The sequence below is a fragment of the Parasteatoda tepidariorum genome, chromosome 1, assembly GCF_043381705.1.
Source record: "Parasteatoda tepidariorum isolate YZ-2023 chromosome 1, CAS_Ptep_4.0, whole genome shotgun sequence".
NCBI lineage: Eukaryota > Metazoa > Arthropoda > Arachnida > Araneae > Theridiidae > Parasteatoda > Parasteatoda tepidariorum.
Window position 1 is genome coordinate 60,693,206 of NC_092204.1, and position 13,750 is coordinate 60,706,955.

The window sequence follows — 13,750 nt, forward strand, 5'->3', positions numbered from 1 at the left end:
TGTGAAAATTATACATTCGTGAAATCTCGTATCATTTGCATACAATCTTTTCGTATGTAGAGGGTGAATACTTTATTTACCGTGCGCTAGAGCTGCACAATGGGCTTTTGGTACTGGTCTGAGAAACATCCCTGCGGATAGGCGATCACAACGCTCGAATACGCCATCTGGGGTTCTCCCTTCCCTCTCCTCCTCTTTTCAGTTGCATAGGAATGTACTACATTTTCCCTTTTCTTAATATTTTTCCTTTTTATTAAATAAAAATATTTTTAAAATTTCCGTGATGCTGTTCTTTAGAACTATGTTTTATGTAGTTTGCAGTTCCATATAGTTTTCCAACTTAAAAGATTTTAATCTATATGAAAATCAAGAGAGAAACTAACGTACTTCCTTCCTCTAAGACTCTCCACACGCTAGTGGAGAAAGCATATGAAGTGTGGCCATGGGTAGAGAGTTCTGTTACGCCACCTGCAGCCCATTTCGATCGCCAATGATTCGTAGACATGCCATTACAGTTTTGATCCTCTGCAGAGGGGATGGCTCCCCCACTTTAATAACCCAATCACCTGCGCGCGAAGTCTAACACTTTACGGTAAAACAGTTTAACGAGGACTGATACCGCGCCCTCAGTCAAAGTGATCACCCATCCGCTTACTGACCGCAACAAGTAATGCTTAGTAATCGATCGTTAAGATAGATCTTAGACCTTAAATATGGGGAACTGCGTATTTACGATCAGTTCACTGAATAACCACATGCAGTGGAAAGGACCTATAACAATTTTCAAAAATAAATATTGGATACTGGAACTTCCGACTTCTTTGCAAAATAAGAATTTTATGAAATGCCGTGGTTGGTGAATTTAGCGATCATTTCGTTCTCAATAGGTGATTAAATTTAATTTTCGTTTTAAAAATCGTACATTTAAATATACGTTTTTTAAAATTTTCATAATAGGAATATTATAATGCATCTGATCAGTTGAGACTATTTCCACGAGATCCACTCCCTGCTTGCTCATTTTAGGAAAAAATCGGCACCGGTACTAAGCAAGTTGATTAGTTTTTACGAGAACTGGCAATGCCACACGAGAAACTAATACAAAAATAAAACATCGCAGAAAAGACCAATTTGTAGTCAGTCCTGGGCAAACCACTAAATACATAATTTTTTTAATATTTTGCAAGTACAAAATATCCTTTGGTGAAGGTAGTTGGCCCAGACAGGTTCTGATATGGAAATATCCACTTCATTTTAGATTAACGGAACTATTTCTCTTTAATGGATCCTTATTACCGGAAAGATTTCTGTACAGGTTTCTGCTCCAAAATAATTCAGAAATGATTTTCAAAAGATGAGAATCCATTAGTTAAGAATTTTTGTTTATGTTTTGCACCTATCTTCGTTAATACAAAAGCTATTTGAAGAAAATAAAAAAAGCAGCACATTTCCGTATCGGAAATTTTCTTTCAGAGATGAGTGGCTATGACCTATGTCTTCTGGTTACTCACGTTCTATAATTATCGTGAGCCACAGCCTGGAAGTTCCCAACACTTCGCTGTTCGGAACTATTTCTCTTTAATGGGTCCTTATTTATCGGAAAGGTTTCTGATCCAAAATAATCCCGAAGTTCTGGGAACTTCCAGGCTGTGGCTCACGAGAAACATAGACGGTGACTAACCAGAATGTATGAGTCATAGCCACCCACCTCATAAAAAAATTTCCAATGCGGAAATGTGCTGCTTTTTTTCTATTCTTCAAATAGCTTTTGCATTAACGAAGATAGGTGCAAAACTTAAACAAAAATTCATAACTAATAGATTCTCACCTTTAAAAATCATTTCCGAATTCCAAAGTTGAGTTAGTTTTTTTTAATGAATGATAAGAGTCAAAAGTAGCTTTATCTTTTCCAGAATCTTTCATTCTTATTTAAAATTAATACAATGAAACAAAAGCTAGCATCATCCTAAGGAGTTTTTTACGTTTTTGTTCTTATAAAAGCACCTTGTATCTATAAAATATTGCACAAATCCTTAAAAATTTACATTTTTCGGCATATATCAAGCCCAATGGCCATGTGGTATACTATAGATTACAGAGGCTTAAGTCGGAAGAATTTTAATCCTAGAATTTTTGTACCTGAGCCCGCTCAATAAGCACAGGTCAGATTAGATCCATAATCCACAAAGCAGAAAACCAAATAAGATATGTTGTCAAAAGAATCATTTTGGATCATGATAGATTTAATTCTTCATTAACTTTTATTCTTGGTGATTTTTTACATTCTTCTGATGAAAGTTATTTCAAATGACGCAAATTTTTATTCCCTTGGGTTAAGACTAATTAGTAAAGATGTAATTTAAAATCCAGTGTCAAATATAGATAAAGTAGTAAAGATTAAGAAGAAAATATTTATGGATGCTTTAATGGTTACTCAAAATAAATAATAATCTTAACAAGATTAAAAAAAAAAACATTTCTTTTAAGAAAACACATATATAAGTTTGAAGACAAGATTAAATTTTAAGCAAAACAGGGATAACTTTGTTCCGTATTTAAATCAAAGTAAGGAAGAAAAAAAAATGATAATTTGGGTACTAAAGCAACTTCTGTAGTGAACAAGCTGCTTTATTAGGTACTATTATATTTCTGTTTATAAGAAGAAATATAAGAAGAAATTCTGTTTATAAGTAAGTAGAAATTGCTATAAAAAAAGATTTAACATTTAATAAAATATTTTTATAAGCAATATGTGAATGATTTACATTAACACTATTGGTGAAATATTTAAGCTCTCACAACAAGAATCAATTAAATACAAACTTAACATAAAATAACTCCTAATCTTAGAAATGAAAACTTTTAGGATATAAAAAACGAAGTACAATTAATAACTTTATACGCTAAAAAAATATTACAATAATAATAAGAAGGCATTTGTAGTATATCTACTTTATATATAACAATCAAAAATATATATAAGATGAAGAAAAATTAAAAGCCGTGTGAATAGTTTGAAGTTTGAATAAAAAAAGGAAACAAGGTTGTAAAAAGCATTATTTATTAAAATAATATTTACATCAGAAACAACTTAAAATAGCAATAGCACTTTTCTTTTCTGCAGCAAGGCATCTGAAAATAATAAAAAATAACAATAATGACTAATGTAAACTAATAATCATTTCAGTGTTCTGAAGTTTACTTTAAAAAAAAAAATGAAAAATTCCTGGCATTATTAATTAAATGCACATTTTAATATTATTGTGAATAAGAAAATCAAAATTTTAATAAACAATAAGAGCATTTTCCAAAGAATTGTATTGTTTTACAATAAATACACCACAAAAAGAAAAAAAGTCTTTAGTGACAAGATGCAGTGAGTTTTCTGTTTCATAATGATACTCATCATGACGATGGGACTCATCAGTGTTGAATGCCATCATTATTGTTGTGAGCAGGAAAATGATATTTTTTTTACTTAATTATCAATCACATTAACTGTTTTGTATGTATTAGATAAGTTATCAAAAATATAAAAAAAAGATGCATTTAGGCATTTAAAGATCTAATTTCTAGGGGAAAAGTTACTCAAGTGTGACATTTCATAATTTATTCAGTGTACTTATTTATTTTTATCTAACTTCATTGATCTAATTATTTAATATTAATCTAGAATATGTGCAGAAGTATAAAGACATACAGTGAGCCAAAAACAAAACAGATCACTTGAAATAACTTCTGATGTAATGACCGGATCTTCACGTTCTAAGACTCAATCTGAATGGTTTGAGGGGATTACCTCAAATATGCTAATTTATTAGTACAGACGATATTTTAAGTTACGAAATCAGACACAAAAACATACTTTCTCTGAACATGCCTTATTTTTTACAGCTTTGGATTTTTGACTCCTAGCTGCAATCTGAGAAATAGGGTCCTAATAGTTTGGTCAGGAGAGTGGTCCAAAGTTTGAACCCCTTAATGTTAATTCTATTTTTTGATTATTTTGTCACATCTTGAGAACGTTTTAAGCGAACTTTTTAACAGTAAAGGGTCCAAACTTTGGATTGCTCGCTGGACCAAAACCATGGAGACCATATTTTCCAGATTGCGGCTACTCCTATATTTTAAGAGTCGAAAATCCGAATCCACCGAAAAAAGTAGAGAAATAACGAAATAGGCAAAACATGAAATTAACATTAAGGGGTTCAAACTTTCGACTGCTCTGTTAGTTAATTTATTGGGACTAAATTTTTCAGATTGCGACTACCCAATATTTTGAGGAACAGAAATCTATATCTGTTGGTAAAAAGGTATGTTTATTTGGAGAAAGTACGTTTCTGTGTCTAATTTCCTAACTTAAAATATCGTCTGTAATTAATTAGCATATTTGACGTGACCCTCTTGAACCATTAAGATTGAGTCCCAGAATGTAAAGGTCCGATCATTGGATCAAAAGTTGTTTAGGGTGGTCTGTTTCTTTTTAACGCACTGTACATATGTATAAAAAAGAAGAACATTTTTAAAGACATTTAATGAATATTTAATATTTAGGTGCCTGCCATGCCATTATAGGCATTACATATTTCCTAATTTTTTAACTTCTTTATTTTAAAAAATGTATAAAATTATTATTTCTCAATCCTTTTTTGAATAGATTAAATTAGTTAATTAATTTTCATTTAATTTCATAAAATGCAAATAATTTCATCTTTTTCCTTTCCCAATAAATGTAACAGTTAACATATTATTCAGTTATTATGCATAATTAATTATTTTCCAAGGTTATTTAACTAAGTATGAAAATCTATTTTTAATATTCCGGTTACAGGGCTAGATTAAATTCTAATGATTGTTTTGGTGTTTAAAGAGTATACCAAATTATTTAAATTTAACACTAGATAATACCAGTTCAGTTTTATTTTTGGCAGTGTTATTTTACGATAAATCCTCAGCAATGGATTTTTTTCATGCATCTAAGCGTCAGTTAAGAGTTTGCAATACACTTTTCCTTTGATAACAGCGGCTAAGGAGCTGGGGGACTTGCAGTCCCATGGGGCCTCAGTTTGATGGTTGTGAAATTTGTAGAAATTTTTTTCTTCGAACTATCTTCTCTTTAATGGGGATCTGCAGATCTTAAAAAATGTGCTTTGTGTGGGTGTGTGTACTTGGTAAGATGTAAGAAGCAATTTGTGTCGTAAAATGGCTCTATTTAAAATAAAAACTTTTACTCATACCTTTCCAGAATTTTTTTTTTAATTCTGCAAATTTCTAAATATGAATTTTTAAAAAATATTATTTTTTTTGACTGAGGGGCCATGGAACGCCAATACTGCCTAGTGCTGCAGCCGTCATTATCAAACACAAAGTGTATGTTTATTCTATAACTGATGCTTGGAAAGAGATCAATTACTAGCGATTTATAGAGAAATAACACAGCCAAAAATAAAGCCAAAACCGCATAATCTAAAGTTAAATGTAAACAATTTGGCATACACATCAACTGCGAAAATGACAATTAGTATTCAATGTAGTCTGGTAACTGAAACAATATATTTTTACGCAAAAATAAAATTAATTTTAAGAAAGGAAGTTTAAAAATATTTTGATACTTATTTAAATAACTGTGAATAATAATTTATTATGTGATTCAATTAAATTAAAAATTAGCCATTATATTTATTGAGAAAGAAAAGGAACATTTGATTTTCATGAAATTGAATTAAAACTAATTAGCTAATTTATCTATCTAAAAAAGGTACAGAGAAAAATTAAAAATGAATATAAATTTTACAAAATAAAGAAAATTAAAAAGTTATGAAATATGAAAATTTCTATGATGGCATGACAATGCCATCAGCTTGTATCTTTTATGTTGTTCGCAAATCAATCATTATTTCTGAAGACACTTTTTGTTATTCAAGTTACACCATACATAAACATCTGTTAAAAATAAAATAAGTAGCACAACTATCAAAATTTTTAAGCATGTTTACTTACATATAATTTCACCATTCAACAGCAATTTTATCTTTATCAGAAATAGAGTAGAAGGATATCTGTCTCAAATTATTATTCAAATCAGTTCTTTGAGATGTATCCTATAAAAGAATGACTTTATCACCAAAAGTAAAAAAAGAAAAAAAAATCATAAATTTTCATCAACAATTTAAATCTAATTCGGGCATAGTAGGGGGTTTTAAGGTACGGCGCTCGTACAAGATTTAAAATTATCTCACAGCTCTCCAGTCATATATTGATAATGCATGAAACAGGTATGAAGGTAGTAAATGATGAAAATATAAACATAGTAAATACAGTTCACACTTAAAACCCACTTAAGTATTTCAATTGTGAGAAGGTATTAATAAGATGTAATATTATAATAACATATTAAAAAAATATATGTATATACGTATATATATATACGTATATATACATTAATATATATGTGCGTGTGTGTATAGAGATATATATATATATCAGAACGTCGTCAAGAGGTTGTAATAAGCAGGTTTCAGGCACCAGGCTATACGTAATTATTATTTATTAAGACCTATTCATGAAGAGCTAGCATCGAAGTGACACAAAATTGTAGTGCTCCTCAATGAAAAGTTAGGGAGAATGTTGCAAAATAAATCCGTAAAAATGTTTTGTTTTAGGGAATAAGGGAAATCTTAATAATTATAATTGGTCTATTAAATAGGTCAAGGGAAAAGGTCTTTCTCAGGAGTTTGCAAAGGGAAAAACGTTAAAATTGAATTAAAATGCATACTTGAAGCTTTAAGAAAACACNCTGTGAGGAGGGTATTCAAAAACTGGTACAGCATTATGACAAGAGCCTCAATGTTGAAGAAAATTACATAGAAAAGTAGATTAAAGTACACGCTTTTATGTAAAAATAAAATTATTGAGATATCTTTGCACGTCTTTTTTTTAATTTCAAAACTGTACTTACTTAAAGAACATGCCTATATATATATATATATATATATCAGAACGTCACCAAGAGGTTGCAATAGGCAGGTTTCAGGCACCAGGGTATACATAATTATTATTTATTAAGACACATTCATGAAGAGCTACCATCGAAATGACACAAAATCGAAGAGCTACTCAATGAAAAGTTAGGGAGAATCTTGCAAAATAAATCCGTAAAAATGTTTTGTTTTAGGGAATAAGGGAAATATTAATAATTATAATCGGTCTATTAAATAGGTCAAGGGAAAAGGTCTTTCTCAGGAGTTTGTAAAGGGAAAAACGTTAAAATGTATACTTGAAGCCAAAAAAAGATTAAAAAACAATAATATTAAAGTGTAAAATATTAAAGTGTGAGGAAGAGCATTTAGTTTCAAATAATATATTAAGAAAAGGATTTAGATAAAAGAATAACATAAAAAGATTAGTTGAAGCTTTTTATGTTACATACATATATATATATATAAAGAAATCCCCATCCGCACATGAAAATATTTTGTATTTGTTAAGTGTGATGGGTGCACTTGTTGTTCATTGTATAAATTTTCAAATCGTAGAATAAAGCTAAATATAGCTTTACAAAGAATAAGATATCATTCCTTGAGTGTAGTTTTTTTTAATATTTTTCTTTCGGCATATTTTACTCTTTAGAATTGTCTTGAACAACAACTACTGAGTCTCTGAATGAAAAAGGGGGGGTTAGGTTCATCGTTTGCAGCCTAAAATCATTCACCAGGAGTTAGACACATGGCAGTGATAATTAAAAATTCTGAGTTTAGAGAAAAGTTAATCGAATTAATGATGTGGAAAGAACTCAAAAAATGATCATAAAAAAAAAAAGATTTAACATTAAAATTCCACCAATCACTCGTTCAACAATTTAAAAATATAAAAAAAACCTTCTAAAACTGCTATGAATGCATGAACCCTCATTTAAAAAGAATGAAAAAGTGTACCTTTTCAGAGGTGAAATCAGCTGTTTTTAAATGGTTCCAACAACATAGGAATTCAGCAATCCAACAACATAGGTTCCAACAACATAGGAATAATGCAGTTTCCATAAGCAGGATTTTTCTTCTTGATAAAGCAAAGAATTTTGCAGCTTTGATGAAGATTGGGAATTTGAATGCAAGCTCTGGGTGTCTCGAAATGTTTATAACTAGACATAGCATCATTTTTTAGTCTACAGTGGAGCTATAAATGTCTCTAATGAAGTATGTGAAGAGTGAATTAACGAAACCCTAGCCAATTTGCTTTAAAAACACTTTAAGAAAGAAGTTCTGAAATTGGGTTTTTGTTTTTAAAATGTATTCTTAATGATGTTCAAAGATTGCTCAGGAGGCAAAATGAGCAAAGTGTGCTGAACATTCCTAGTCAGAGGCAATGCATCCGGTACCAAAAAATTGGCTTCTATTGTGACTGGAGATTATCAAAATCCCTGTTGTTTCAAAAATTTGAAAACGTTTTTTTTTTTTAGAGTATAAATCTTGAGATCTTGAAATCTTTGTGAGGAAATTAGATAGAACATTTCATGCTAAAAATTAAAAAGTTATCCCTTTGTGGATAAATGTACTGTGCCTAGTTGGCAATAAACTTTCAGTTTTAGACAAACACAACAATGAGGCAGCTGCTGATGGATCAGGGCTTCATAAAGTGCCTCAAGCAATATTATCACAGAAGCATAGTCTAGAGAACAATAAACCATATTAAGAACAACTTTTCTATTTAGAGTGATATGCTTGAAGCTAGGAGATTGGTTTCCTGTGCTTGGAATAATGATGCAAGTGAACAACACTGAAAAATTATTTTCCAAAGTGTGGATTTTTTTTAAAGAAATCAACAATGAGAGAGAGCCTTTGCCAGTGATTATAGAAGAACTTAATGGAGAGTGAATGTGTATATGTGTATGGAATGTGAATGTAACATATCTGTTTTGGTAAATAAATTCTTGAAACAGTATATGTTTTTCCTTTTTACTTTCATAGTTAGTTCAAAAGAGAAATACTATACAAAAAAACATTTTAATATTTTAAAACATTAATATGATAAAAGCACGTAACTTGAAAAAAATAAACTATTTCTACACAAATTTTAAGTGAAATCTAAAAGGTAATTATTTAAAAAGGCAGAAAAACTTACATCATTAGATATAATGGATAACTTAACTTCAAGAGAAGGTACTTTGAATAATCGCTTCACAAGAGCTTTTAACTTCCCAATGGTCATTTCCGCTTGAAAAAAAAAGGAAAGAAATAGGCATGAAAAAATTATGCACATAACATATATTTAACAAGAAAATTGATGCACTTTCATGACATTAATAATCTTCACAGTAAGATAATAAAATTTAACATTTTAAATTAATTTCAGCAAAAAAAAAACTAGCCTCAAAAGTTTGTGAGCAATAGATTGAGAATTGGTTTCACATTAAAAAAATACATAATATTATAAAAGTTGAATAACAGGAAATTGTAGCATGTTTTAAAAGAAAAGTAATGTTTATTATATTTTTCTTTTTGCTTATAAAAAAACTGGGTGATTCAAAATTTCTTTCCACTTAAAAATGTATCAAACTGTAAAATCTATACACAAACTTGAATTGTGTCTGTTTCTAAAGGAAGTTTCATACAATTAAAAAATGAGCTATACACTAAATACAAACATAATTCAAGTCAACCTATATATTTTACACTTTTTTGATAGGTTTACTCACAATCACACTATAGTTCTAACAGCACATTAAATCAAGTTTCTAACAACAGAGGCCAAAGGTAGACTATTTTATATATTTAACCAGTAACAGTTTAGTGTGATAAGTGTTTACAAATAAAGAAAGATAATTTGATTTGCAGTAGCTTCTAAAATAACAATTAGGAATGCTGAAATAAAACATTTCTACAATTAGAAAATTCATATGTCATACCAAAAATCAAGAAGACAAGGGTTGATAAATAAAACTAATTTAAAAAAACTTTTACATTTAGTGTGTGATGCCTTTCCGCTCTATTGGTAAGTTTTTATTTATTACTGCCTTCTTAAACTAGATAGAGAATAATAAATTCCCCGGTGACAAAAGCAACATTTTCAAACTGTTTAAAATAGTTTGTGAATGCAGAGATTAATTTTGGATTTTTAACTTAATACCCATTTTTGAGAAAATTTTTAGCGAGATTTTATTTTCGTGAACAATTTTAGCTTGTCATAATTTTCTGTGAGAAAATATCTTCAAAAGTAAAAAGAAAAATAATAATTTTGAAGGAACTATTTTCCTTAATAATATAAAACTATTAATATACTTACTTACAACTTTTGATAAAGAATTTAACATGACATTTACTATCGTGGTATCTCCAGTCATAGGACTTCAGAAGATGCATTATTACCCCAACCATGAATTAACAGCGGCCACCTTAAGTCTCTTTCCTTCGAGGGTAGTATTAAAATCTTCCCAAACTGCCCGAGGTGCCACAACATCCAGGCTTCTCCCCAACATATGGACAAGAGGGACATACTAAATAACCCAATTTTGGTGGCCGACTTCCTCCAGGTCATGAATTTCATGGACATTATTTAGCCCTGCTAATTTTGGGGGATAAGGAAGAGAAGAGACTATCTTGGTTACACTATTTTACAATTAAAAAATTTAATAATATACACATTATTACCCAACATATGATCATATATAGTAGAGTTAAAAAGTTCCCGGAATAGGTCAATTACAAATTATTAAAAAATAAACAATGATTTTATTTTATTAGCCTTCAAAGTACTTTCCTACTGCATCCCCACACTTCTTTCAGTGATCATATAACTGCTTTAAACACTTCTGGAATCCATTTTTTGAAAGTCCTTGAGTTTCTTCATCGCATTTACGATCACCTCATCTGAATCCACAAAATGGTGCCCCCTTAAAAATTATTTTCAGCTGTGGAAACAGGTAAAAATCCCTTGATGCTAGGTCGGGAGAATAAGGAGGATGTTCTAGAGTGGTAATGCAGTGTCTGGTAAGGTACTTTTTCATGATCAAAGCACGATATGGGGGAGCATTGCGGTGTCAAAGAAACCAATCGTTAGCTCATTTTTCAGATCGTTTTTGTCTGCTTGCATCTCATAGTCGTTTAAGGATCTCCAAGTAAAGTTCTTTATTGATAGTTTGGCCTTCAGGAACAAATTTGCAGTGAAAGGCGCCCTCATAATTTAAAAACACCTTCATCACTTTCCCTCGGCTTTTGTGCAAATGAGATTCTTCCTTACACAATGATGTTTTGAAAAAAAGACAGTTATTAGACGTTTTGACACAATTACAACATTAATCTTCGTAATATGAAAGTCCAAAAACTTAGGTCACATTTCGACAGCTGCCTCATAACAGTTAGATAAAATCAAGCTATTTATTTTTAAAAAAAATTTGTAATTTTAAAATTATACATGTCATAAATATATTTCGCAAATCAGCAAAAAAAAAGTATTACCATGAACATAAATTACCTGGTAATTTTTTTGAAAGTTGAGGTTTGCTTGGACTTGATGGGCAGAAAAATTGAACAACTACATTGAGTTAAGAAAGTAAAGCAAGAAATTGTCTTATATTCTAAACTTAAAATGATAAGAATATCAAAACAAAATAATGTAACTAGAAATAACGTAGAACTAGAATTTTAAAATAATGTAGTAACTAGAATAATGAAATAATGCAAGAATACAATAAATAATGCAACTTTTAAACATGATTTCAGATAAATGCTCTTTGTTCATGTTTATGAATTTTTTTCCTTCATAATTTATACATTTTTGTGTTAAAGTTACCATATTTTACCAATTAAAGAAAAGGGTGTAGTGGTATTAAAAAAAAGGATACAGACTAAATTATCTTTTATTAAAGTGCTTTTAACTTTAAATTCACTTTCATCAGGAATACCATGTTCTGAAAAAAATAAAATGAAATATTGATTATATATATTTAATAAACACACAAATTAATATGTAATCTAGCATGCAATTTAAATGTTGCAATCAATTACATTTTTAAAGAGCATTTAAAACTTTTAGAAATGGTTATATTTGTACAGATGAAAAAATTGAACTAAAAATTATAAGTGAAAAAGTTTAAAGTCTTTTTTTAACAAGAAAAGAAATACAATAATGAAAACATGTATTTTTCCCCTTATGAAGCTGAAAAATACTTTTAAACCAAAATACATCCATTTTTATTACATGAAAACTGGAAAATTTTCTTCCCTCATATTTATTAAATTATTATTATAAAATATTAAAATGAAATTATTTATTTTAATGAATTACATATATTTTATAATCTTTGAAAATCAAAACAGGGACTAAGTCTTAACTTTCACTTATAATTGTTCTCGTAACTTTTCAATGAACAATTAATTTATTCTGCAACATTTAAGTTTTAAGCCCAATCTTTCAAAATGTACAACTAATAATTATGATACGTAAAATTTTTGAAGATTTTTCTCTTTCTGCAAAGAAAGAGAATATTAGTGCCATAAAGTTAGCTAGGCACAATGATTAAACAGCTTTTGCACTATAACTGTTATAAAACAATAAAAATTCCAAGAGCTATATATTCATTTAATTATAAGAAAATTTATTTATCTAAAAAACTTAAAACCATTTTATTATTTCACTAATTTCATTTTACTAAACTTATCATAAGTGATAAAAATTGCAGAACACTTTTGGTTTTAATAATAAGTTTAATTAGATAGTTTGTAATTATTACAATTAAATGACAAAGGGAATCTTTACTTTAGATAATTTATAAAACCATGATGTCAGAATTTTCTGCAGCTTTAACTTCATTATCAATACAGCATAAATTAACTTCATATTATCAATACAGCATAAATTAACACATAATTAATACAGCATTGATATTAGGGGTAAAAAAATATATACATAGGTTTAAAAATAGTAAAATGTAAAATTCCAAGAATAATAATTCATTTGTAAAAAGACCATTGTAATAATTCAATTATAAAAAAATAAGTTTGCATTATTTAATAAATGGCTAAAATTAAAGTTAATTTTCAAAAAATATGGAAGTTATTTGTATAGTTGAAAGTCAAAACATTCAGATACCATATCTTGTCACTGCATTGAAATAACAACATAGATTCTAATATTTTATTGTTTTTCTTCCCTCCGTCTATAATTCTAGAGGAACAAAAAAGATTCTTTTTTCTTCTCAAAATTACATGAAAATCAAGGTTTACAAAAGATAAGAGAGATTAATCGAAATTATTCATTAAAAAAATCTAATTTATGCAATAAAAAATTGTACATTTTGAAACTAATAGACCCAAGAAAAAGCTTGTTTTAATCATGAATCTTACAATTTATTTATTAGAAAACTCATTAAATGTCAATAGTAAAGAAAGATTTAGAAATATACTTTTTCTTTCTAGATATATATACTACACTTGGCTTTTCTTAAACTCTTTTTCACTCTTATCAATTTTTTAATAAGCCAATTAGGTATATATGTTAAACATAAAATCTGCAATTTTGAAAAAAAAATTTAGACACTGACTTATTACCAGAAATAATTTCATAGCTTAATGTTTTGCTAAAAACAATAGACATCAACTCGAAACACACGTAATGCACCAAGTAAGTAAGAAAAAAGGGAGGATGTACCAGAAATAAATTTTCTAAAAACTAAAAAGTTCCGGAGTTGTTATAAGGACATTTATTATATATACATATTTTTTTTTTGTCTGAAGAGTCATAATATACTTGTACGTGC

The 13,750-nt window shown here is 28.9% G+C and overlaps 1 protein-coding gene across 6 annotated transcripts in view; it reads right to left on the bottom strand.

The window, feature by feature from the left end:
* Positions 1-3,044: 3,044 nt before the first annotated feature.
* LOC107452643 (Tubulin-binding cofactor E) overlaps positions 3,045-13,750 on the bottom strand; it is a 30,688-nt gene continuing 19,982 nt past the window's right edge. For 5 of the 6 annotated variants that reach the window (XM_071180981.1, XM_071180988.1, XM_071180986.1 and 2 more), the window contains exons 11-15: positions 11,837-11,902; positions 11,467-11,526; positions 9,118-9,209; positions 6,001-6,101; positions 3,045-3,132 (exon numbers count right to left, since the gene is read on the bottom strand). In XM_071180981.1, the coding sequence (XP_071037082.1) occupies positions 6,009-6,101; positions 9,118-9,209; positions 11,467-11,526; positions 11,837-11,902 (311 nt within the window). In that variant the 3' untranslated portion in view covers positions 3,045-3,132; positions 6,001-6,008. Of the gene's footprint in view, positions 3,133-5,996; positions 6,102-9,117; positions 9,210-11,466; positions 11,527-11,836; positions 11,903-13,750 lie in introns of all 6 variants that reach the window. The other variant, XM_071180976.1, reaches the window with a different exon arrangement.